Source organism: Rosa rugosa, chromosome 3 (assembly GCF_958449725.1).
Source record: "Rosa rugosa chromosome 3, drRosRugo1.1, whole genome shotgun sequence".
NCBI classification, from domain to species: Eukaryota; Viridiplantae; Streptophyta; class Magnoliopsida; order Rosales; family Rosaceae; genus Rosa; species Rosa rugosa.
Window position 1 is genome coordinate 21,101,923 of NC_084822.1, and position 26,374 is coordinate 21,128,296.

Sequence of the window (26,374 nt, forward strand, 5' to 3'; positions counted from 1 at the left end):
TAACCAAATAGAGTAGTTGTGTGAACTAACAACCAACAACAAAAGAAAACAAAGTTCTGTTGTGTGAGATTCATAACACACAACAGAAATGAAATCATATCTGTTGTCTGAGTAATCAACAGACAAGGGAGATAATTTCACTTCAGTTGTGTGTTATTAATATCAGACAACAAAGGATGAGTAATATCTGTTGTGTGTTACATATCTCAGACAACAAAGAATGAGTAATATCTGTTGTGTGTTATGAACCTCAGACAACAAAGAATGAGTTATATCTGTTGTGTGTTATGAATCTCACACAACGGTGAATTCCTTCTTCTGTTGTCTGAATGTACCGACACATCCCCGTGCATGCCATGCTAGGCACATGCCTGCGCAGAATTCACACAACGAAAACAGATATTCTGTTAAGCAAAGTATTGTCACACAACGGTGAAATCACCGTTGTCTGATTTTTCAATCACACAACACTCGTTTAGACCACAGTGAGGCTGGTCATCACACAACTACAAATACCCGTCGTCTGATTAACTTATTGTAGAAGTGTGAGGATGCTTCACGGTCTTGAACTTTGGAGATTATGAAGTTGCCGAAATCTTTAGATCGAGGAGAAGGGGACGAATTTGTGTGTTTGATTCTAAATTTTGTGGTGTATAAAACATCTTCAAAAGCCTCCCTATATATAGTGTACAGCATGGCTTAGGTATTAAGGCCGAAATCTACTTCATGACATCATTCAACCAATGAAAATATTCCTTGAGAAGTAGAGAACAATCTTGATTCTTCATGAATATCTCTTTGCCAAAATTACTATGCATCTTTCCTCAAAATGGTCTTCATTCAACTCATATGCAATTAGGAAACCTAAATCAATATTTATTCTCTTTATTTTCTTTTCCATAATTCACACGAATTAGATTTTCTCCAAATTAAACTCTTCCTTTTTGAAATATGCTGAAATCTTTTCTTCTTTTCCTTTATTTTTCATGGCAAAAGCAATATTTATGAGACACAAACTCCTTCAAGACGTCATAGATGATTCTAGAGACTCATGTGCAAGTCACATGCTTCAATCTTTGGACCAGGCTTCTTCAATTGGACATTTTCGAAGCCCATATTCAAATGTGACGTCATTCTTGTTATTCTAGAACATTTTTGAACAATCTTGAGTCATCTTGAAGCCACAACATCTCCTAGTCTTCCCAGGTCTCCTAGTGCAAGCAGATTTCCTAGTCCAACTGGGACTCTGTCATTTCTCATTTCCGATCATTGTTTTCCCGAGCTCACTTCTAGTTGACTTAGGATTCCTACTTCAACTGGGATTCCTTTTCCTAGTCGAACTGGAACAACTTCATTTATCTATTTCTTTCCATTTTTGCGCATATAACTCCTTGCCTTTCATTTCTAGACTAAAAAATACCTAAAAACGAAAACTAAGTTAGAAATGACATTGTTAAGGAAATAACTAAGTAAAATGTAGAGAGAAATGCATTAAAAACATAGCAAATATTAGTCTCATCAATCAGCATAAACTTTGACAAATGAATGCATATCTGATTCAAATAGGATTTTGATTTTGAGAATGATAATAGGATATAAAAGAAGCCTAAAAACACACACAAAAAGAAAAAGATAATGAACCTACTAGAAGTTAACTGGACTATCATCGGCCTTCTCCTTCCAAATCTTCGATAAGGTGGACTCCCCAGCTTCCCTCCAAAATGAAATGATTGATACGATTATCTTCAAAACGAAACATAACTCGAAACATATTAGGTGGCGGCATCCCACACTCACTCAACCTCCTTATTATTGTAACGAATGGAATATAATGCACCCACCCTTTATTCCTTGACATGAATTTCTCATCAAACTTCATTCCATTGATGTAAAGAAAATGAGTGACCTCAAAAACACACGGTTGAATACAGAGAGCCAACCCTTTGTTGTCCCAATTGGAGTTTTGAGGAATTTCAATGCAAAACTCATGCTCTATAATTATCACTTCACTACTCACATCCCAATTCACATCCCATTCCACATCCCCATTCTCATCCCATTTCACATCCCAATTCACATCTTCATAGCTGGTGAACCAGTTTGGAATCGGAATCCAAGCACTTGAGGGAAATTGTACTTGGAATTCTTCAGATTTGGCACAAGAGAAAAAAAGAGTCAATAGAGCCGTAAATTTCTCTGCCTCTCCCATGAATTCTTTGGTTCCCGCAAATGGTGATGATGTCATCTTGTTTCTCTTCTTGGCCAGATTAAATAGTCGCTTGTCAACTTCTACCTTTGATACCACTCGATGAGCCAGATTGCTGCAGAGTCTCCAGCAGTCAGTCAAGTCCAACCAATCGAACATTTTTGAATCTTTACCCTCCAAAATTCTTGACAACTTTGAAATTCTTTCCAATGAACGACAACCTTCCAAAGATAAGAAATCTATTTCTCGTGGAAATTCTGAAATTTCTTCAAGCCGCCTGCAATAGTCCAGACGAACTTGTAATCTCGTCAGGATAGTTGAAAAGACCGGTGGAGGAAGTGATTCTGACTTTGTTGGAAATGTAACAAGGTTAGAGCAGCTTGTTAGATTAAGATCCTCCAGATGTTGCAATTCATAGAAAATGCTTGATGGTACATTTGTAAGATTATCACAGCAAAGTAGAGACAAGGATTTAAGGCCAGTGAGATTTCCAACTGAGCAAGGTAACTCTTTGATGTCAGTCCTCCTTAGATCCAGGTGCTTCAAAGACTTCATGTCTTCCTCAATTTCTGGGAAGAACTTAAGCGGGCAATCAGAGAGACTCAGAGTTTCCAAAGATTTCAAGTTGATCCTCTTTAGAAACATCTGGAGCTTTCCACAAGCACTAAGTTTCAAATAGGCGAGCTTATCGAGACGGCCAACCGAAGGATCAACTTCAACTAAATCTTTACAATAAGACAGTTTCAAATACTCCAAGCTTTTTAATCCAGACAAGTTGGGAATTCTTGTCAGACCATCACAGAACGACAATTTGATAGATTTCAAATATCGCATATTCTGTTTGGGAGAAAGAGAACCGAAAAATTAAATCAGAAAGGTAGAAATGATAAGTTAAAAAGCATAAATATGTGTAAAAACTAAAAAGTGATCGAATTCTTTCAAATACCTTCAATCCCTCGGCTAGTTGGGTCGTGCCGGGCCCACCCATGTGCAGTATACTGAGTTTCCTCGGATTAAAACTCGTTGGCAATGATCGTAATGAACATTCAAACCAGTTAAGGACCCTCAACTGGTTGGGAAGATAATCCACGCCCTCTCCACAAAGCATCGCATAATCGACTTTAAAAATGTGAAGACTTTCCAAGTTTGTGAAGCTTCCGCTGTTCAACCATATCTTTTGTGAATAGTAACCTCTTCTCAACATGATGCCTTTTATATTATCCGTTCCCTAATATGAAATAGCAATTAGCTAGGTCCAATTAAGCAAGTTTTTCTCATAATAAATATTGACATAAAATTCTAAAATTCTTAAAGATTTTATACGCGAGGATGTGTTAAATATCATAAAGCCAAATAAATATTACTTACTTTGTTTTCTTCAAGAACTTCGCGAATATCATCATATAACCACAATCTACTGCGTTGTCCTGGCTTATTAGGGGACTCCTGCCTAACAATTTCTTTTCCCATGTCTTGTAGAAGGTCATGCATCCAAATCTCATTGTCATTGTCATAGTCTTTCTCAATTTTTATTAAGGCCTTTTCTATGAGGACTTTGAGAGCATACCTGGGATTTAAGTCACAGCCTTGTAGTGCATCAATCACATAGCTTTCTTTATCGCCTTTAAAGAAACATGCAATATGAAGAAAAACTTCTTTTATCCGATCCTCCAGTGCCTCGTAACTTCTCTTGAGAGCTTGTTGAATATCTGGGTTAGGATATCTGTTATGATACTCTAATGCATCTTTCCACTCATCCTTGGTTTTACCACATAGATCTGACCCCAAAACTTCCAAAACTAACGGAACCCCTTTAGCATAACGTATTACATCAGTTGCAAGTTCAATGAAATCATCCATACATTTTTTTCCTTTGAAGGCGTTGAAATTAAAGAGCTCTGAAGCTTCTTGATGATTCAATTCCTTCACCTCATATATTGGATTAACTTTATGAGCCCTTAGGCAATTCATATCTCTTGTTGTTATGATAATCCTACTTCTTGGACCAAACCAATCACACCCTCCAGCAAGTTTTCTTAACTGATCCAAGTGATCCACATCATCAAGAACCAAGAGAACCCTTTTCTGGCTTAGTTTTTGCTTAAGCGCACTGATTCCTTCAGCAACATTGGTTACATTAGGTGGATTCCTCTCTATAATCTTAGAAAGAAAATTGTTTTGTAGCTTGACAAGACCTCCATATGAAAATGATTCTTCTCTTACATTTCCGAGGAAACAACTATGTTCAAACTTATGGCTAATTGAATTAAAAACAGCTTTTGCAAGTGTTGTCTTTCCTATTCCCCCAATTCCCCATATCCCTACCATGTGAGGATCGTCTTGCCCTACATTTAAGAGCTTAAGTATATCTTCTTCACGAGATTCTATTCCAACAGGATATGTAGCCACATCTAAAGGGGTGCATTTCATTAGTTTGGTTGATATCTCTTTAACAATTTCATCAATGACATTCGCTTCATGCCTACAAATTAATGAAAAAGCATATGAAACATTTAGTTTAAACTTTCCTACATGTCTGTTTTTTTTTTAAGGGTAGACGGACTAAATCATATTCAAGACTATACTCTAATTCTACTCCATTAGTTAGTGAAACTATTGCTGCATGGGTGAGATTAAACATATGTTATATGTTAACTAAGTTAACTATCTGTTAACGATGAAATGTTAAAATCTGCATTATAAAGTTGAGATGCTTGAGATTGAACATACATACCCTTCATCCGAGATGGGCCACCCGTACAAAGTTGCTGCTTGTGTAAGAGCTGCCTTCCAACTCTCCACCTTCTCTAAGTTATCCTTGTGTTTGCTAAGGCGAGCAATTGCATCACCAACCTGGGCATTTTGGTATCGTATCTCCGACGCATTTATCTTGTAGAAAATTGGGTAAACTATTTGTTGCTTGGATTCTTTACATTGAATTATCTTGACAAGTTCATCCAAGCACCACTTTGAAGATGCATAGTTGGCAGAAAATACAACGATGGAAATCCTTGATCTCTCAACTACTTCGAGAAGCTCCTTTTTTATATCTTCTCCTCTTGTAAGGTCATTATCAATGAAGGTGTTAATTCCCTCCTGAACCAAATTGCGGTACAAATAGCCAGTGAAATTGTTGCGCGTATCCGCACCTCTGAAGCTCAGAAAGACATCGTGTGTGAACGAATGGGTGGAAGAAGAAGATGAAGAGGAAGAGACTCCGAATTGAGCTGCGCTGAAATCCATATTGATTGATTGCATATAAGCGGACAAGTAAGGGGGCTGAACTGAAAGGTTTGGGATGGTATTGGTCACGTCGAAGACCACCTCTTATATATGTGAGGCCTTTTGGTTCGCCGTCTAATTATGCATAGCAGTTTCTTGGTACCTTCCGTCAAAGTAATCTAGAGACACCAATGTTTCTTGTACCTTCCGCCAAAGTAATCCAGAGACATCAACTGATTGGCAGCTTTAGAGAAACACAAATGACCTTCTAGTTATTATAAAAAATTATATAATATATATATATTATTAGGCCTATTTGTTTGGCATCCAATTATTCAAAGCAGTCCCCCTTTTGAGGGTGAAAATAGACGACGGTTCAGATGCTCTTTAACTTTTGTGCCCATTCTCATGGCTTTAATTAGGGATGAGAATCTGATTCTGTGTTCGATATAAGGATTCCCTAATTCAAATTACAAATTTTCAGCGGTAAAAATTGTTCGAATTGTATATATAATCGTCAATTACTGACATCAGTAAACCACCCATCTTAAACAAAAATTTTCAGCTGGCACCTGTGCTTTACATTTTTCGTAATCGATTGTTGATTTTTGTTTTCTGTTTTCTGTTCTGTATAAGTGAAATTGTAAGATACAGTAATTAGCTAGCCCATGCAAGAACCAGTTTACTGTTCATATAATTAAATAACATGAGTAAACATGTTCTAGAACTTCTCTACCATCTAGCTAGCTAGGCTAGCAAACAACTCCTTAATTAGAGTGGTGATTAGTACACATACAAAGGACGAACTCCTTTTTTTTTGGTTAAAGTAGTAACATATATTTTCAATGGATTGTTGGTTTGTTAGTCTGGTGTCAGTGTTGGCTTACTTAGAGTTTTCAGACCGGTTTTCTCAAGTCTATAATTCGACAATCACACTGAGCCATATTTCGGTGTTTCTTTGGAGGCTTAAACTTACCATATGTACTTTCAGTGTTACAACCACAATACTGTTATTGATTTGAAAGTTAAGCAAATAGAAAGATATATATGAAGCAAAAAGATGAAGGGTTTTTATCACCACTACTCACTGTGGTCAAAACTTTCTTGCACCGCACATAATAACATCCAATTTTCGAAAGTAGTGATCAAAGAGGTACTTAGACTTATAAAAATTGATCTACTTTATAGGGCTGCTGACATCGTTGTCTCACTATTAGTTTAAAGAACAGGACAAAACTACAAAGCATAGTTCTCTTTGCTAATCATATATCATAAATTCTTGAAACAATAAGTTAAAAAGTAAATACAAATTGAAGATGTCGACATATTAACTGACAACAAAGAACAAAGAGAAAACGAGCATACATCGAACTATGAAACACTTGAGTTATTTGTTAATTTCTGGCCACATTAGTTTGTTCACTGTTTGTTGATGTCCAGCAACACTAGATTGTTCATGGCTATAAGTGACAAACACTCTGACCGCACAAGTTTAATCTGTTAGAGAATTGGTCAATAATGTAGGTATACATTTGTGAACCGACACTAGGCTATTGACTTCTTGGCTAGCTAGCTCATAATTCCCTTCCTCTACGACTAAGTACGTAGCTTGCATTACCTTGATGCCTTTGTAATATCTAGTGCCTGGAATCATGACAGGAACAAAGAAGATTTCGTCCGAGTCTGCAGTGCAGTCTTTCTCAAGCTGCCTTAGCAAGGGCTCATCCGTGACACTCATTAGCATGCAACACATCGCATCAAATGTCACCTGCATATCAGATATATTTCCGATTGAAGAGCACGTATTGAAGCATAGTATTCAAGTTAAACGTAAGCACATATTTTTAAGTGGTTGCACTCAATTTCTATTAAAAAAAAAATTTCGATAATTGATTTCTATAAACATGTTGAAGCACGGAATGAAGAGCACATATTGATTTCTACATATTAAGAAACATGACAACAGTAAACAAAGAGAAAAGACCTCCAATAGACGTCTATTGCCTCCCAATAGGACTTTCAGTCGCCAAAATGGAAACTAATGGGGATGCTAGTCAATGATTTTGCCCTCGAAGACACGGAGTTGTTCTTTGTTTATGGGTCCGCTTCCAAAGCGGGCTCAAAATCGACTTGTAATGAGTTTACATGACTTAGATAGGAGCGTGGTAGTTACCCCGCCATTTTTCTGTCTTTAAGTGTATGTTAGACTCTGGCTTTTTGGCTGGTCATCTAATGAAATGAACCTTTGTTTCAAAAAAAAAAGAGAAAAGACCTCCAGTGCAGCAAACTAGGAAATACTTGTACGGTAGTTGTTAGAAAAAAGAGTTCTAGCTAGAAATAATTCGGGATAAAAAAAGAACACAAGAAACATGCTAAACCCTAATTCAAATCCACTTCCCCCTAAACCCTAATTCCAAACATGCTATGCTATTCGGGTAAAAAGTAAAAAAATAAAAAAAACTAACCACGTTTAGGCAGAGCTTTTGTTGAAGATGCTTGCGAGGAAACTGAAATCAAATTGAGAAGTTGATCAATTGAAGAGGAGGTGAGAGGGTGAAAGAGGGATGAGAGGAGTTGAAAAAAAAACAACGTCTAAGAAGACGTCTCGAATATCAAATCACAAAGAAAAAATAGGGTTTAAAAATAAAATCAAGAAATAAATAAATAAATAAAAAAGGAATTTTCTTAATTAAGAAAAATATAGAAATATAAAAATCAGAAATTACGCTTTGATGATATGGATCTGCCACATCAGCTGCCACCTACGGTGGGCTATAGGTGGTTCCCCAAAAGGTGGTTTACCTAGCATTACTCATATAGAAAATACAAACATGTAGGACTTGGAAGCAACAATGGTGAGTGGTTGCGCTTGGTATGCATATACAAGTAATGATTCAACCTCGCAATGGATATCACCTCGCCAAGGACTTTTGAGAGTCCGTGAGTTTACCCTTGCGGAGATTTATTAGCACTTTGTTGACCTTGAAGACAAATCTCACCCAAAATTCTCTGATGTTGCACATTTGGAGTTTCTTATGTTCCCAAGGGATGAACAGAAGCCTGGCCCTTCTGCAAGGATAATCTCACTAGGTGAAGCCGGCCGTATCTTCTAAGGTTGGTTTCTATCTCATTTTACCTTACCTTGGTTTTGTTGTTCTCTGTATTTCATTAACGGTGTTATTTAATATCATTTAGGATTCTAAAATTGTTGACAACGAAACCCTAGCCTTGGCTGCTTTATTGGGAGAGTATACCTCTTCCTCACTCGTCTGGGTATAGACAAGAACCGTTTAAGGTTCTGGCAGCACCTTGCCAATGAAATGGCTCACTATGCCCAGGACTGTTGGGATGCTGAGAATGAGCCTTCCTATATATGGTTGGATTGAGTGCGTTGGTATTGCAGATAGATCTGCATATGACTTGAAGGCTCATTCGGTAAGGATTTGTTAACTATTGCTAATGGACTTTAACAACTAAGGTATAGATTTGCAGTAAAAAAGTATAAATATGCAGTCTTCTTTTCAGTGATCATTATCACCGGATGGTAGGATTTTAAATCAATAAAGCAATTGTACGTCATTGTACGTTCTAGTTAATACTTAATACTTGTCTGTTTCAGTGGTATTTTGAATGTGAACTAAAATTTCACTTTTTAAAATAAATTCATATACCTTCTAAATAGAAGATTTAATTTACAGCATAACTGTTGCTATGAGGCTTGATATGATAGCTTTATGCTCATCGATTATTGTTTTTTGTTTTATGGAAGAAAAAAGTAGAGTTGATCTTGAGGCACAGGAGAAATATTCTGAACCGTACCAAGAGAAGTTGAGGTAATGCTTTTCATGATCCTGTGCACGGCCACTGTTTTCAATATACATGCTTTTTAATTCCCGGTTTGTTTTATTATTTCAGAAATTGGCTATATCTCCTATAAAGAAAGCAATCGGTCCTGCTTTCAAGAAGGACCAAAAGAAAGTAATTGAAGCTTTAGAGGTGAACTGACTCTATTGGTTTGTCATTCCATGACTTGATTGATCGTATTTTGTGTTTATGCAATTGCCTTGTGCATTTAAGGCCATGAAAGAAGAAAAAGCTTTAAAAATGAAGAATGATTTAGAGTCAAAAGGGTCGGTGGAGTTTTATATGTATGCAGTGGCGGATCCAGGATCCGAGAGTTGTCTAGGCTAATTAGAAGTACACTAAATTTTTTTTTTTTTTTTTTTGAGGTTTGGAAACCAATGGGAGGCTCATCCTCACGCCTTTATTATTTTCAATCAAAACATACAACGGAGGGGACATAAAACCAAACTCTGTAAATTAATATATATATATATATATATATATATATATATATATATATATATATGTACATTTCAGACATAACACAACTACAACTAATTATACATTACTATTAGTTACTAACTTGCAGCAGACTTTAATGTCTAATTATGTGTATAAAACAGGCTAAAGAATATAAAGTTAGTAATACTAACCAGATGGAAAGGGCATCAACACTCAACAAGTCAACAACAGTCAATTAAGTCCGAAAACGCTGCATTAGTTAGCCTCATAATATCAAATAGCTCCCCTTCTTTCTACAATTCAGCCTCATATTATCTACACAAACACCATACACAAGCAAGACAGATTTAAAAGAGATAGCCGAGTAGTCGACTAAGCCGAGTGAAACAAACCCAAAAGGCCAAAACCGATATCCCCTAATTCCTAAACAAATCCAACAATCCCAATCATCAACTTATACCCAAAACTCAAAATCCCAAATGTATGCACTCTAGGGAAAAATGTAACTATTAATTCAAGTATGGTAACAATTTCAAAGGAGAAAAAGAGAGATCACCAGAGTTTTCACACCCTCTGTAATTGAGCCATCATTTGGTATCGGTCGGATAATATATTGCCTCTATGAGGACTCATACTGCATGAGGCCAAGTAAAGATGGGAATGAACAGTTAAGCGTGTTCCGTTTTCCCCCTCTTGTGGCACCTAAGTGTACGGTTTCCCCGTTGGTTCAGAAGCAGGAGTAGAAGGAAGTTTCTGGAGTCATTTCCAAGTCATTGACTGCATTTGGGATTTCCCATAAAATTGACATTACAGGTATGGGAAATTAAGCCATTTTATGGTTGTAATTCCTAAACCAATTGAGTTTTTCAACTGTTTTATTTTGGACTTTCCTCTGGTGTCTAATCAGGAAACGATACACGCGGACTGATGAACTTGGGGTACCGTTTGCAATCACTGTTGATTCCACATCTTCTGTGACAATATGCGAAAGATACAGCAAGGATCAAATCCGTGTTGATGTGAGAGGCAGCATCTGTTGTCAAGGATATAGCTGAGGCAGTGAGGACATGGGCAGATGTTTGGTCGGCTTTCCCACACCGGTCTTCCGGTTCAGCAGAGGAGTAGATTTTGGGTTCTTTCGAAACCATCATAATCGACATATGCTGTAGCTTGGAGTCTTTGAGTATGGAATTTTGTTACGAGACAAAACATACTTGGTTGCAATTGGATACATACATGTTAAAATAACTCCTCTATATTATTTTGTAAGAAGCAATACCGTCAATAATGCCTATTTCACTATAGTTAAATCATCAATCCACTAACCAGTTTCATTCTCAAAAAAAAAAAAAAAATCCACTAACCAGTTTCTAATTTGTACCATACCTACCATGTATTTCTCTCCCTCTTTTCTCCCCTTCTTAATTGCAATCAATACTGATCACATGGTCATCCCCTTAGCGGCTTACCTATAGGGTAGAGCTACAAACTTTTCTGAAAAATAAAAAAAAATACTTAACTCTCCTAATTCTATGATATTTTGGAGTAGAACTTTCTTGTTCTTGCATATAGCACAAAAGCTAGAGTAGTCCCTAACGTACAGAGACTACCCCAAATAATGAAGGTGCTCCTATAACAAGCCATTCCCAAGCAGCTACCATCTTCATTTCCTTCCTTGCGATAAATAAGAGCAGATGAGTAGCCAAAAAGAAACGACCCGATTGAGATATTCACAACCACCACATTGTGATTTATTGAGAAATTCTTGGTCCCGAATAGCTCTTTGGTTATGGACACTGCAATAGAAGTAATTGCTCCAGTGCACACTCCTATAATGGCGGTACTGATGATAAGGGAGACGTTAGCTGGGTTGAGAAGCAAGAAGAAAACTCCTACTAATGGTGCCCCTAATGTCACTAGGAATGCAGGCCTTGAAATCATGTACTTGCTTCTGAAAAAGGGGAAATGAGAAAATAATAAGTAATTAGCTTCCAAAAATTTATCTACTAAGCACATTATGTGTTTCATTCCACTCAAATATGACAATATACTTTTCAAAATGAAATCTAAAAAAAAAAAAAACTGAAAATTAGGGACGGGACAACGAAGTTACCTTGAGAAGAGATAGTCCAGAAGTGAAGTCATGAGACGGCCAAAGAACCCAAATGAAGAAGATAAAGAAACCAGAGAAGAAGTCTTAGATGAGCCTCTTGACTCTGCTATCTGTCCCAAGGTGTTCAAGAACACAAGCCCAATTGTTGCACTGAAAATATACACTAGGAAATATAACCAGAAATCTATCCTTTTCACCATCAACTTCACTCCAATCTCCTCTCTAACACCAATCCCATGATGAACCTGAACTTCACCAACCTCATTATGAACCTGCACTGTACTATGTTCCTCTTCTTCTTCCTCTTTCACTACACCACTCTCTATGCTCTCAAGGCCTTTCTGATCTTCTATGCTGAAGTCATGCACTCTGTTCTCTCTGTCTAGGCTCCACCTTCTTGATAATTTTTCTCCGATTTTTTCCACAATTGGGATGACCAAGGGGATCAGTAGGAACAATACGGTACCTATCACACCCTGCAATGGCGATAAGTGGATAGACGACATTGATCCTAAACTGGTGATCACGGCATAGATTCCGGTGGCAATTGTTACCATAAACATTAATTTGAACCCCGCTGCCATATTTCTGGGCTCCCCTGTTCCCACATCAATGTCTCTCACAAATGGTGCCACTACAACACAGACTAGTAAAGGCAGGAGAGAGTTTAGAAGAAGATAGGCCTTGGCTCTCTTATGAGGTGAAGAAGAAAAAGCAGCACCAACGATATCTGTGTAGATTTTTGCACTCAATCCCTGGTAACTTGTTGTTAGTCCCACAGCAACCTGTTGGTGAAACGGAAAGTTTCGAATGCAAACAACATAGCAAACGGTGTTGATCCAACAGACACTATTTCCGGCCACCATGGTGAGCAAGAATATTTGCCAATATGCTGGAGATGATGAGATTTGGTTGGTTACGAATAGAAATTGGACACCGTAGCCAATCAACCCGAGAAGTGAGCCGATCATGAGGACTAGCCAGAGGGGAAGGTAAATAGCAGCAATGCCGGAAAACCAACCAAAGAGTTTCCCTGCGTCGGAGGCGAAGACGAGATTGTTGATTTGTAGTTGGGAGAGGAAGAGAGTGTTCTTGAGTTGGGAGGAATAAGCAGGGAAGGTGGTGTTTGTTCCGTTTATGGATTGAAGCCATATGATGCCCACAAGGCTTAACCATTGGAAAGCTTTTGATGAGGATGAAGACATGGCAAACTAGGAGTCAAGGTTAATTGGTTCGTTTGCATGCAATGGAAAGCTTGGTCGTATATTTATAAGGTTTAGGAGGAGAGGAGTCCTGTGTGAAAAGAGGAGAGGACTGTTGTGTGAAATGAGTGCAAGAGTCTGAAATACTGGCAAAGCCGAATGATACAATCACTACACGATCGTTTATGTATATGCCATTAATTTATCCTATTCGAGTCAAAGAGACAAGTAACTAAGGTAGTTGAAGTCTTTTCGAAAAAACTAAGGTAGTTGAATTGTTGACAAAAATCAATTGCTAGATGTTCTTTTTTTATTTTTATTTTTTCTCTTGGGTTATATATCATGTTCAATTAGGAAAGTAATAATTCATCATTAGCTCTTGCATCATAGTTTTGTTCTTGTATAATTCACCATGTAATTTTTAATGCATTTTCTTTTGCCTTTTTTATTTTTCTTCAAAAACTTTCATGAAGAAATACAATGAGAAGTGTGAAATGAAATCTGAAAATGAAAATCAGCAATAGAAATATTGTGTTTTTATTATTATTATTATTAAGTTTGGAGTGAGAAAAACAATATAATTTTTCTCAATAGTTTGCAGTGAGAGAACTAAAAGAATAATTCACCATTAAGCGCTCGCTATCTCACATACATAGATACTAAAGAGTTGGTATGTTCTCAATAGCAGGTTACATTGTTACAAAACGAGGTTTCTTGGAACACTAAATATATATTTGGTCTATTTAAAAAGGAAAAATTTTGCAAACAGTACACCAAGTAAAAGTCACTAATAATTTCCATACATAATGTTTCAAACCGATCATTTTGGTACACGGACTCTCGTGCCCGACCCACTTTGTAGACATACCGTCACTGACGCCGTTAATTTGAGGGGTAATTTGGTCTCTTCGAGTTCTTACTCTGAGCACCTGGCTTTTTCTCTCTTACTCTGGGCACACAACATTCTCTCTGTCTCTGTCTCTGACTCACTATGGGCACCCATCTCTCTTCCCCCCTCCCAATCTCGATCACCTCTGCAATTCCACAATTCCAACCATTACCATCAATCAACACCCTTCAATTCCCAAGCTTCTCCGCCGAAACCAAACTTTTTAAAGATTGAACAACTACAAAGATGCAATCTTTTATCTCTCATCCTCACCTCCCACATCTTCTCTCTATTGGGTTCATCTGTTCAAGATCTCCAACTCCAATCTAGGTTTTTTGTTGCTGTAACAGTTGAATTGATGGCTATGGTGAGTGAGGAAGATATGGAGTACGAGAGTGAACCAGAGGAGGCTTAACTCTGTTAAAAAATAAAATAAATATATTAGTAACAAAACCCTGGGAATCGTCTTTCCCTCTTGTGCATCGTGTTCTCTATCAAAGGCAAAGCTGGCTTCAGGCATGGCTAGCTATCCAAGAAATTCAAAGTAAGTTCTATCACCTTACTTCTATGATCTAAGCATCGAACCCAGTCCCTCACCTTTAATTGCAGAAACCAATTTGATCAAGAAATTTGAAATTCGATTTGATATTGTTGTTGGAGAATTCAAGGTTTCAATTACGACCGCTGGCGATGCGGAGGCGGGCGACGGCGGGCGACGATGAAGGTGAGGGGAGGAAGAATCGTGGGTTGATCCAACGGCTCCCATTCACTCTGATGAATCAGACGATAGAAGAAGAAATTGATGAGGATATTCGTCGCTCCGGAGCTTCTGGATTGGCCCAAGAAGGACAAGCGCCGCGTCGGCGATCTCGAGCGCACCACCAAGTTTTACACTGAGGCTCTTGGGATAAAGCTGTTGCGGCAGAGGGATATTCCAGAAGAGAAGTAGTACTCGAATGCTTTCCTCGGATTCGGGCCGGAAGAAACGAACTTTGTAATGGAGCTCACTTACAATTATGGAGTTAATTCCTATGATATTGGGATTGGGTTTGGTTACAAAAGAGCTTGGAGGAAAGATAACAAGGGAGTAGGTAAAGGATTGGGAAAATTTCCGGTCGCGGCCATGGAGGAAGAGAAAGAGAGAGAGTCAAAGTCAGAGAGAGGTAAAAGTACTAAATTACCCTCTGACAAAAGAGTAATGACCTAAGAGTAAACGGCGTTAGTGACGATATGTCTACAAAGTGGGTTGGGCTCGAGAGTCCGTGTACCAAAATGATCGGTTTGGAACATTATAACCTCACAGTTTTTAAGGGACTGTAAGGGACAAGTGAATCTGACGGCTGAAAATAAATGCACAGTTTTAAATTGTTATAATTTCTGCTTTTATATTTAATACATGTGGTTGAGATGCATTTGTCCCACACAGTCTCTTAAAACTGTCCTTTAGATGAGCAAGCCCGAACCAACATGTTCAGATTTTCTGCCTTTACACTATCTGAATTTGAATATTTGGAGTTTAGAATGTAAATAAACATGTTCTCTGTTTCATTTTCCTACAGTACCTTACATGGCATGTGTCTGCCTTTACAATGTGACCACAAACAACATTGAGTCCTAAAAATTCTCTCCCTACCATGTATCATACGTACCTACCATGTATTTCTCTCCCTCTTTTCTTCATTTCTTAATTGCAATCAATACTGATCACATGCTCATCCCCATAACGGCTTAACTATAGGTCTACAGCTACAAACTTTTCTGAAAAATAAAAAAAATATTCAACTCTCCTAATTCTATGATATTTTGGAGTAGAACTTTCGGGTTCTTGCATATAGCACTAAAGCTAGAGTAGTCCCTAACGTACAAAGACTACCCCAGATAATGAAGGTGCTTCTGTAACAAGCCATTCCCAAGCAGCTACCATCTTCATTTCCTTCCTTGCGATAGAGAAGAGCAGATGAGTAGCCAAAAAGAAACGACCCGATTGAGATATTCGCAACCACCACATTGTGATTTACTGAGAAATTCTTGGTCCCGAATAGCTCTGTTGTTATGGACACTGCAATAGAAGTAATTGCTCCAGTGCACACTCCTATAATGGCGGAACTGATGATAAGGGAGACGTTAGATGGGTTGAGAAGCAAGAAGAAAGCTCCTGCTATTGGTGCCCCTAATGTCACTAGGAATGCAGGCCTTGAAATCATATACTTTCTTCGAAAAAGGGGAAAGGAGAAAATAACAAGTAATTAGCTTCCAAAATTTATCTAGTAAGCAAATTAATTATGTGTTTCATTCCACTCAAATATGAGAATATACTTTTCAAAATGAACACTAAAAATTACTGAAAATTAGGGAGGGCAGTACGTAGTTACCTTGAGAAGAAATAGTCCAGAAGTGAAGTCATAAGACGGCCAAAGAACCCGAATGAAGACGATAAAGAAACCAGAGAAGAAGTCCTACATGAGCCTCTTGACTCTACTATCTGTCCGAAGGTGTTCAAGAACACAAGCCCAATTGTTGCACTGAAAATATATACTAGGAAATATAACCAGAAATCTATCCTTTTCACCATCAACCTCACTCCAATCTCCTCTCTAACACCAATCCCATGACGAATTTGTACTTCACCAACCTCATTATGAACATGCACTGTACTATGTTTCTCTTCTTCTCCCTCTTTCACTACACCACTCTCTATGCTCTCAAGGCCTTTCTGATCATCTGTGCTGAAATTGTGCACTATGTTCTCTCTGTCTAGGCTCCTCCATCTTCTTGATAATTTTTCTCCGATTTTTTCCACAATTGGGACGACCAAGGGCATCAGTAGGAACAATGCGGTACCTATCACACTGTGCAATGGCGATAAGTTGATAGACATTGATCCTAAACTGGTGATCACAGCATAGATTCCTGTGGCAATTGTTACCACAAACATTAATTTGAACCCCGCTGCCATATTTCTGGGCTCCCCTGTTCCCACATCAATGTCTCTCACAAATGGTGCCACTACAACACAGACTAGTAAAGGCAGGAGAGAGTTTAGAAGAAGATAGGCCTTGGCTCTCTTATGAGGTGAAGAAGAAAAAGCAGCACCAACGATATCTGTGTAGATTTTGGCACTCAATCCCTGGTAACTTGTTGTTAGTCCCACAGCAACCTGTTGGTGAAACGGAAAGTTTCGAATGCAAACAACATAGCAAACGGTGTTGATCCAACAGACACTATTTCCGGCCACCATGGTGAGCAAGAATATTTGCCAATATGCTGGAGATGATGAGATTTGGTTGGTTACGAATAGAAATTGGACACCGTAGCCAATCAACCCGAGAAGTGAGCCAATTATGAGGACTAGCCAGAGGGGAAGGTAAATAGCAGCAATGCCGGAAAACCAACCAAAGAGTTTGCCTGCGTTGGAGGCGAAGACGAGATTGTTGATTTGTAGTTGGGAGAGGGAGAGAGTGTTCTTGAGTTGGGATGAGTAAGCAGGGAAGGTGGTGTTTGTTCCGTTTATGGATTGAAGCCATATGATGCCCACAAGGCTTAACCATTGGAAAGCTTTTGATGAGGATGAAGACATGGCAAACCACTGAACCAGGAGTCAATAAGGTTGGTTCGTGAAGAAAACTAGACACACACTTGTGGAAGGTTTTCTGGTATATATACTACGTCTTGAAGAAAAAGATATTTATAGACACATTGAGTGAGGAAACAGACTTCCATCACCCCTTAAAACACTCAAAGAGGACTTTAACCTTAATTTAAGGAACAAGCCTCCCATAACTATGTTGGCAACTATATCGTAACAAAATCTATCAACTGAGGTAACGTGAGGTATGGTATTTACGGTAAAAGATAATGCTAGATTCAGTAAAATGATAAAACCATACTGCCAATACTCCCCCTCAAGCTGGATCAAGGGGATTCATTGATCCAAGGTTGCCCAAAATTTTGTGAAAAATATCAGCCAACTGATCATGGCTTCGAGTGTAATGAGTATCAATGATCTTGGATTGAACTTGAGCTCGAATGTAGTGACAATCAACCTCTATGTGCTTGGTTCTTTCATGAAAGACCGGACTAGAAGCAATGTGCATTGCAGCTTGATTATCACAGAAAAGAGACATTGGTTGACTACTAGGAAACCCCAAATCAAAGAGGAGACCTTTTAACCAAATAAGCTCACAAGCAGTGGAGGCCATAGCTCTGTATTCAGCCTCTACTAAAGCGTGCAACAATAGTTTGCTTCTTGCTTTTCCAACTAACTAAATTGCCACCAACAAATGTGTAGAACCCAGTAGTGGATTTACGTTCAAGAGAATTACTTGCCCAATCAGCATCAATGTATCCCATTATGTGAGTGTTTCCATTGTTTTTCATGAAAATGCCTCGACCAACAGAACCTTTGAGATAACGAAGGATTCTCTTTACAATGTGAAGATGAGCCAAAGTTGGAGCATTCATGAACTGGTTGACAATGCTTACAGCGTAAGCAATGTCAGATCGAGTGATTGTGAGATAGATAAGCTTACCAACTGATCTTTGATAGGAACTTACATTAAAGAGTGGCTCACTCAACACATCAAGGTGCAGCTTGCTGTCAAGAGGAGTGCAAGCTGGTTTGCAATCCCTCATATCTGCATCTTGCAGCAGATCAAGAACGTATTTTATATACCAAGAAAATATTTAAGACTCCCCAAATCTTTGATAGCAAACCTACTTCGAAGAGATTGTTTGAGAGACTGAATCTCTTCAACATTGTCACCAGTCACTATCAAATCATCAACATAGATAAGCACAAGAAGTTTACTGGTTGAGCCAATTCGAACAAACAATGAAGAACCTGCATTGCTTCTGTCAGAACCGACTTCTTCAAGTACTGAACTGAGTTAAGCATGTGGAGATTTTTTTAAGCCATAAATGGCTTTATGTAACTTGCACACTATATCAGGATCATGAGACTGAGAATGACCAGGAGGCAACTTCATATAGACCTCCTCTTCAAGATCACCATGTAAGAAAGCGTTTTTCACATCCATTTGGTAGAATGGCCATGCATGATTAACTGCAACTGATAACAAAACTCTCACTGTATTCATTTTAGCAACAAGAGCAAAGGTTTCCTTGTAGTCTACCCCCTAAGTTTGAGTAAAACCACGAGCCACTAAATGAGCTTTATGTCTCTTTGTAGTACCTTCATAGTAAAACTTAGTCTTATAAACCCATCTACAACCTACAACCGTCTTCCCTTTAGGAATTCGAACAATACTCCAAGTATTATTGTCATTGAGAGCTTGAAGTTCATCTGCCATAGCTTGCTTCCATTCATTGAGATGATTGGTTTCCTCAAAATTTTGAGGTTCATGAGTATTATCTAGGACACTCAAAAATCCAGAATGGTTAGAGGAAAGTTTCTTATAAGAGATGAGGTTTGTCATTGGATACCCTGCATTGTAGGTTACATAGTCATTGAGCTTTGATGGAGGACCTTGTTCTCATGGAGGATTTCTACGAAGAACAACTGCAAGCGGAGAGATGGACTCAACAACATATTGCATATCAATTTCTAGATCAGAAGTTATAGCTGGAACTTCTTGAATTGGAGTAGCAGGATTGATAGGCTGACTGCAATCCTCATCAACAGGAAGATTAGGACTTGGAAACAGATCAGATAAAAACTCCCCCTAACCAGTATCACATGATTTTCTGGTGAAATAAGGGGTAACTTCATCAAATCTTACATCCCTGGAGACAATGAGTTTCCGAGTAGCATAGTTGTAGCATTTATAACCCTTTTGAGTAGATGAATATCCTAGAAAAACACACTTATCAGATCTGGGATCAAGTTTATCACGTTGATGAGCTTGAAAATGAACAAAGCATGTGCAGCCAAAGACTTTCAAGTGAGACAGATTAACCTTTCTACCTTTCAACACTTCAAGAGGAGATTTGAAACCGAGCACTCTACTAGGTAGCCTATTGATGCGATATGTGGCAGTGAGAACACCTTCAGACCAAAAAATTTCAGGAACATTCATTTGAAACATAAGAGCTCTGGTTTTTTTAAGAAAGTCTCGGTCAGCAATCCCATTCTGTTGAGGGGTACCAACACAACTGGTTTAATGCACAATGCCTTGTGTGCTCAAGTACTGTGACATACTATTGGACATATACTCAGAACCATTATCGGATCTTAAAACATGAATGTGTGATGAGAATTGAGTGATGACAGTTTTTGAAAATCCTTAAAAACATCCACAACTTCACTTTTGAGTTTCAAAAGATACGACCAAGTAATCCTCGTAACATCATCTACAAATGTTACAAAATACTTAAATCCATCATAGGACTCAAGAACTAGACCTCAAATGTTTGATTGAATGATTTCAAAAGGATTACTAGCACTAGAAAGACAAGAAGTACAAGGCAGTCTAGAAGATTTTGACAAATGACAGACATCACATTGATTGTCTGCTTTGTACATATTTGGAAACAAAAAAGACAACACTTTCTTTGAAGGATGAGCCAAGCGTTGGTGCCATAGATGATGATCTTGCGCTGAACTTGAACTGACTTGAAAAACCTTGGAAGCAAAGCAATTCTTGGACAGATAATAAAGACCATTCAAAAAGAAACCTTCACCAATCGTCTTCTTGATGATGAGATCCTGAAATTAATATGACATTATAAGGAGAGAAGATGACAAGACATTTTAAGGTGTTTGTGATTCTTCCAACAGATAGGAGTTGAAAAGGGGAGGAAGGAACATAAAGAGCAATTGACTCAAAAAGTCTAGAAAGTAATTTTATTTTTCCTTTTCCCAAAACTGAGGCATTGTTGCCATAAGCACTTTAGAAAGGAATAGACATTTTTTTCAAAATCATGCAAATTTGTAAGTTCATTTGTCACGTGATCCATAGCTTCTGAGTCTATAATCCAATAGTCATTCATAGCACAAACATTGAGAGCAGTAGAGAAGGATTTTAGAGTACCTGAAGCTTCTTCATGTGGAACACAATCAGTTTCTGCAAGAAAGCCAGCAAAGTTTCCAAAGAGTGCAGTGTGACTTTCACTCCCAGACATGGCTGTTTCTTCACCTCCACTATGCATATTCTTCTTGCTGAGATAGACATCAAATTCATTGATTAAAGCAGTAGGATTAGAGGTGAAGTTCAGCATACCCACAAAAGAAGCAGCTACATGGTTTGCTATTGGTGGAGTATTCCAACTCTTTTGAGAACCCTTGCCTTCCTTTGAAGACTTTGGCTTCTATTTAGGATAGAGAACCCAACATCTATCCTTAACATGTCCAACACCCTCACAGTATCTGCATTTCAAGTCGAGCCTCTTGCCTTTCACTACATCAATTTTTCAATCAGACGACAGTTTTTCACTGTCGTCTGAGTATTGTCTTTGCTGTTGTCTATCTCAATGCCGTCTGATACATGGATCAGACAATACCAGAAAACTGTCGTCTGATAAAATTTAGTACAACAGCAGTTACTACCCAGTCTGTTGTCTGAATACCACAAAGAACAACAGCGGCTTATATACTTACTGTTGTCTGAATTCTGTGCCAGACAACAGGGGCTTATATGCTTGCTGTTGACTGAATTCTGTGCCAGACAACAGGGGCTTCTATGCTTGCTGTTGTCTGAAGGCTGTGCCAGACAACAGGGGCTTATATGCTTGCTGTTGTCTGAAGGTTGGGTCAGACAACATGTAGTTGAAATTCCCATTGTCTATCCATTATTGATATTATAGGTTTCTCCGAAAAACTGTTGTCTGTTGTTTTGTTAGACAATGGCTTTCTCATTCTTTTAGTCCTTAATGTATTATAGTTAGATAGCTCATACAACAGTTTTTGCTAGGCATTTTATGATGAATAATTATTAGACAATAGTTTTTAGCTGGAATAGAATGGTCTGAGAGACATTCAAAAGACCGACATTCTGCATATATGGAATCCAAATGACAACACATTCAAAACAAATTCATTTATGCAAAGATCCGATACATTCATCCATATATTCAACAAAGTTATTCCATCCCAACATTAACCCTAACCATAAACTTATACTTGTCCATAAATGTGATGCGCATTAACGTCCTAAACCTCACAAATAAGTGAAAACAATGCACCAACAGCTTTAAGCCTTAACTCCTTTATGCTTGCTAAGATAACCATATTTACAACATCAACTGGCAAAGCAACAGGCGGATCATTGACCAAATTGCTAGCTGGAATGGCAATATCCTCTAGACCCCCAGTTATGTCCTCGCACACCAACCTTAGACAATAAAACAACAGAAAGTATTAAGAGCTGAATTGCAACTCAGATTTCAATTATTTGTAACAAATTATTCTCCAAATACCCTCGTATTTCTGATATAGATTGTGGTACACGTCCATTAACAAATTGAATCTGTCAGAGTTAAAAATCATATTAAAGAGAAACCAAAATCTCACCCAAAGGTAAAAATGCTTACTGGTTCACCATACCAGACTGGACAATATGAAAATGAAAGCGAGATCACAAATCCATAACTTAGGACATAGATAGCATATAATATTGGATCTAAAGCAAAACTAATGAAAATTGAAAAAGAAAAACGAAAAGTGGAACGAAAATGTTGGTGAAAAATAGATAGAGGAATTAAAGCAACTGCCATAGAAAGACAAATAACATTAGAAAGAGTGCAAAGCCGTATTTGGCATAATTCAAACTAGTATCCAAAGCAAAACAGATAGTGCAACACATTCCAATCACATTAAATCGAAACTTACCACTCAAAAGTTATCTGCCAATAGATGATAGCCCAAGGCCCCTTGATCCTAGAAACCACTTTGGAAACACATACTCAAGACCTCAAGATACCACATTTACGAATGAAAAATGCATTACCCTTAACAAATTATCTAGCTTGTCAAGAAGGTTAACAATCTTTTGAACCTCTTCGGTAGCATTGAGACCAGGATCCTTTAAAGCAGCAGCTTCAAATCCAGTAAGGGCCATTTCATAGTTTTCTAGATATTTGTTTACCTGAAATAAGAAACTCAATGTTAACTCGTCTGTAGCATGAGATACAGCTCAATAGGTTAAACATATCTACAAAAGAGGTCTACTGAAAATTGCTCCTCATGATATAGTATAAGATAAGGTCTACTGTTCCAGCTTTCAAGCATCTCAAAATAGCAATTGTAAAACATGGGACAAACCTTGTTCAGCTTCAAAGCTGTCATGTTTAGTTGACAAGATAAAGTATCCCCCGGGCCTTAAAATCCTATTCATCTCTAGAAGATGCTTACTCCCTGCAAATGAAAGAATATCATGAAAATGTTACTTAAAGTAGGATTCGAAAATTTAATAAAGAAAAAAAAAATAAAGAATTAGAGGCATGAAGGCAGAAAGGTAATCAAACCATCTGAATGCCAAAAGAAATCCCAAGAAACAGAAACTCAAACAGCAAACCAGATATTCAACTCACAATCACAGAATTCAAAACAAAAACTTAAACTTTCATCCATCAAAACCCAATTCCTGCAACTCCAAAAACCACAAATTGCATTCACTTCAGCAACAGATAACATTAACTGGTTAATGTGATGAATCTATAAACCAGATATAAACTAGCAATAAAATTGCATATAACCAGTCATTTAAGAATCTTACTTAAAAAGTTCAAATAGATTGATGGCGAATCAAGGACAAGATGATATCCTCATGATTGTATTTCCTTTCCAAGAGCTTCCCATGGAGCAGTTTAGCCTTTGACTTTGACAATCATATTGACCTCATCCCTAGTACAGTGATATAAGTTAGTTAACAGCAGGCCTCAAAAGCTGGAATGAGCTAGTTAGAAAAATATTCTCTATTTGGTGTAAAGAATATAAAATTCTAAAGGAACTACATTTGATTGATAAGTTCATAAAATTAATTTCCCAGCAAGAATATACACAGTCACATTTAAGACTGATACAAATGTCAGATCTACAAGGAAATTCAATAAAAGCTTAAAGTAGTAAGCATTTATGAGAAACCAATGCTGCAATCCAATAAAATTAAGGTGACATTACAAGATGCACCAGAGCCCCATTAAGTCTGACAGTTCTCCAAAATTATGAACTTACCAGGAGGGTATACAAAGGGACAAAATCACCAGAAATTAATAAGCAGTGCTAAACAGCAGTCACTTGAACAAAAGGTTTACTTACCTTAGATTTTTAAGGACAATCAAAAGTCCAGCCACACCAGAGACGATTCTGTACTCTGCAATTTCAAGAAAAGTAGACAAATGTCAAAGTAAATCAAGCTTTGCAGGAATATTCTGTATCGATAAAAAAATATGGAAGTTTTAGAAAAATGATCCAGTAAATACAATAGCAAAAAAAGACAACCATTGTGAACCAAAGTACTTTTGAAGATGCACTCCTTTTATTTCATTGTGAGATATATATTCTTGAATGGATAAAAAGAATTACATAACAAAGGATACCATTTTCAGAAATAACAGAAGAATGAAACTAGGAATGTATCTGCTAAAGACTTTAGTAACAATTGCTCTGCAAGAAAAAAAAAAAAAAAAAAGCAAAGTTAAAAATTTGCATCATCAGAAGATTTAAACATCATCTCAAACAAATAAGTTCAATATGCTTATTCCATACAACAAAAAATAAATGAAATTAAATTTCCATATTCAACGAATACCAATTACCAAGTAGCATTATTCATTAGAATACGAAGCCCAGTTTAAATCTAACCAGATTAAACGAAGCATTATTCATTAACAATATGCATATTCATTATATCTAACTAGATTAAACGAATACAAAGCCCACATTATACAACTTTCTTCTCTTCAACAGAATCGATACGAAGCCCTGATTATACAAGTTTCTTTTCTTCAATAGAATCAATACGAAGCCCAGATTATCAGTATGAGTGTAGGACAATACCAATTCGAATTCCAAATTTCCAATTCATTTCAATTTTCAAATTCAAATTTCCCAGATTAAGAAGAACAAGAACTTACAGTGAGAGACTGAGGGAGATCCCATCAAGGAGGGAGGGAGGGAGAGAGAGAGGTGTGGCGCAGTTGCGTGGTGCAGAGAGAGCAACGAACGAGAGGCGGAGAGTGACTCATGACTGCCCAGCCGCCCAGCGTCCACCGCAGAGTTACGATCTCCCAACCGAAAACTTAGACCTGAGCTGCTAAAAAACTAGCAGAAAATTATGAATATCAAAAGCCCAAAAAGAGAATTGGAATAGCAAAGCGTTGCATGTTCATCTCCAATCTAAAAGAAACCCAACAAAATTAAAATCTGATACCCCAATTTGGTATGCAGATGAGGGAGAGATGACAGAGAAATTTACCCACTGCAATTGCTGGAGGATAGGCTTTTGCTTCGACATCAACTGGTGTTTTCGGCCATGTGGGTAAAGATCAAGAGGGAGATTTCGTGAGAGAGATGGCAAGCTGTAAGCGTTGGCTGTCTGAGAGGAGAGAGGTTTTGTTTTCAATGGAACCTTTATGTCCTTTAAAAAAAAAAAGTGGGAAGTTTAAGTTTCGGCAAAAAAATTGAGCGGGCAAACATCAACATGTTGAACCCTAAAACTCAGACAACATCAATTTCAGTACATTGTCTGAAACAAAGTCACACAATAGACAACTAAAAAACTGTTGTGTGAATCAAAATAATCAGACGACATATTTTTCAACCATTATTAAGAGTAATTGCACAACAGAGAAGTAATAACTGTTGTGTGATTAAAAACAATCATACAACATCTTTTATCCACCATTGTGTTAATCAACCTTGGACAACATCACATAATAACTGTTGTCTGAATTAATTCATTCAGACAACATCAAAAAAAATCAACCATTGTCTGAAATGCTATTGCACGAGAGCAAAGAAAAAACTGTTGTTGGATTCAAAAACTTAGACGACAGAATATTTCTTGCTGTCGTCTGATTAATTCAGACGACAGTTAAAATGTTTGCTGTCGTCTGATATGTGTTGTCTGATTCCGAAATTGGTGTAGTGTTTGTACACTCTAACTTCAACTTGCCTGTGATTAGAAACATAAGCTCTAGTTTCAGATACACTTGTCTTGGTCTCCATATTCATCACCTTTTTTCGAACCTCTTCCCTTTAAATGGTAGCACAGACATTATTGAAATATGGGAGCTCAACGTTCATGAGAATGTGACTTCTCAAATCTTCATAGTTTGGGCTTAAGCTTGCAAGGAGTTGAAAAATCTTGTCTTCCTCAGCTCTCTTTAACAAAACAGTAGCTATGTGGTATGAGGTCTGTAAACATCTACCTTATTCCACATGCTTGTAAGGCTACTGAATGTTGCACAAAAGGCTTACCCTCTTGTTGTAGATCAGCAATATCTCACTTGAGTTGAAAAACTCGAGCAGCATTATCTGA

The 26,374-nt window shown here is 37.6% G+C and overlaps 3 protein-coding genes, 1 long non-coding RNA gene and 1 pseudogene across 9 annotated transcripts; 1 reads left to right on the forward strand and 4 right to left on the reverse strand.

Moving 5' to 3' along the window:
* Positions 1–1,663: 1,663 nt before the first annotated feature.
* On the reverse strand, positions 1,664–5,449 carry LOC133737415 (disease resistance protein RPV1-like). Its single transcript, XM_062164970.1, has 4 exons — positions 4,941–5,449; positions 3,575–4,688; positions 3,153–3,434; positions 1,664–3,043 (listed from the first exon to the last, which is right to left on the reverse strand). Exons 1-4 carry the CDS (start codon positions 5,447–5,449, stop codon positions 1,664–1,666), a joined length of 3,285 nt encoding a protein of 1,094 aa, XP_062020954.1.
* A 2,831-nt stretch (positions 5,450–8,280) lies between these two features.
* Positions 8,281–10,858, forward strand: LOC133737416 (glycine--tRNA ligase, mitochondrial 1-like; annotated as a pseudogene).
* Positions 10,859–11,263: 405 nt separating this feature from the next.
* Positions 11,264–13,058, reverse strand: LOC133735648 (protein NUCLEAR FUSION DEFECTIVE 4-like). The gene is made up of 2 exons (XM_062163049.1): positions 11,847–13,058; positions 11,264–11,684 (listed from the first exon to the last, which is right to left on the reverse strand). Exons 1-2 carry the CDS (start codon positions 13,049–13,051, stop codon positions 11,264–11,266), a joined length of 1,626 nt encoding a protein of 541 aa, XP_062019033.1. The 5' UTR covers positions 13,052–13,058.
* A 2,646-nt stretch (positions 13,059–15,704) lies between these two features.
* Positions 15,705–17,514, reverse strand: LOC133737417 (protein NUCLEAR FUSION DEFECTIVE 4-like). Its single transcript, XM_062164971.1, has 2 exons — positions 16,310–17,514; positions 15,705–16,148 (listed from the first exon to the last, which is right to left on the reverse strand). The coding sequence occupies exons 1-2, from the start codon at positions 17,512–17,514 to the stop codon at positions 15,731–15,733; spliced, it is 1,623 nt and encodes a 540-aa protein (XP_062020955.1). The 3' UTR covers positions 15,705–15,730.
* Positions 17,515–21,906: 4,392 nt separating this feature from the next.
* LOC133735313 (uncharacterized) lies at positions 21,907–25,641 on the reverse strand. 6 transcript variants are annotated; one of them, XR_009858937.1, is made up of 9 exons: positions 25,310–25,641; positions 24,969–25,155; positions 24,432–24,498; positions 24,151–24,205; positions 23,609–23,736; positions 23,424–23,476; positions 23,155–23,247; positions 22,723–22,978; positions 21,907–22,225 (listed from the first exon to the last, which is right to left on the reverse strand). It is a non-coding gene; the product is annotated as an uncharacterized LOC133735313 (long non-coding RNA). The 6 variants fall into 6 exon arrangements; XR_009858934.1 differs by having other exon boundaries at positions 23,424–23,482; positions 25,310–25,640; XR_009858936.1 differs by lacking the exon at positions 23,424–23,476 and having other exon boundaries at positions 24,969–25,147; positions 25,310–25,634.
* Between the last annotated feature and the right edge of the window lie 733 nt (positions 25,642–26,374).

Excerpts from the sequence above, each read along its gene's own strand:
- LOC133737415 (XM_062164970.1), bottom strand. The coding sequence starts at position 5,449 with ATGGATTTCAGCGCAGCTCAATTCGGAGTCTCTTCCTCTTCATCTTCT. Across the intron at positions 4,689-4,940 it reads TGGCCCATCTCGGATGAAGG|GCATGAAGCGAATGTCATTG; the intron begins GTATGTATGTTC and ends ATTAATTTGTAG. Across the intron at positions 3,435-3,574 it reads AAGTTCTTGAAGAAAACAAA|GGAACGGATAATATAAAAGG; the intron begins GTAAGTAATATT and ends ATTTCATATTAG.
- LOC133735648 (XM_062163049.1), bottom strand. The coding sequence starts at position 13,051 with ATGTCTTCATCCTCATCAAAAGCTTTCCAATGGTTAAGCCTTGTGGGC. Across the intron at positions 11,685-11,846 it reads CTGGACTATCTCTTCTCAAG|AAGCAAGTACATGATTTCAA; the intron begins GTAACTTCGTTG and ends CCCCTTTTTCAG.
- LOC133737417 (XM_062164971.1), bottom strand. The coding sequence starts at position 17,514 with ATGTCTTCATCCTCATCAAAAGCTTTCCAATGGTTAAGCCTTGTGGGC. Across the intron at positions 16,149-16,309 it reads CTGGACTATTTCTTCTCAAG|AAAGTATATGATTTCAAGGC; the intron begins GTAACTACGTAC and ends CCTTTTTCGAAG.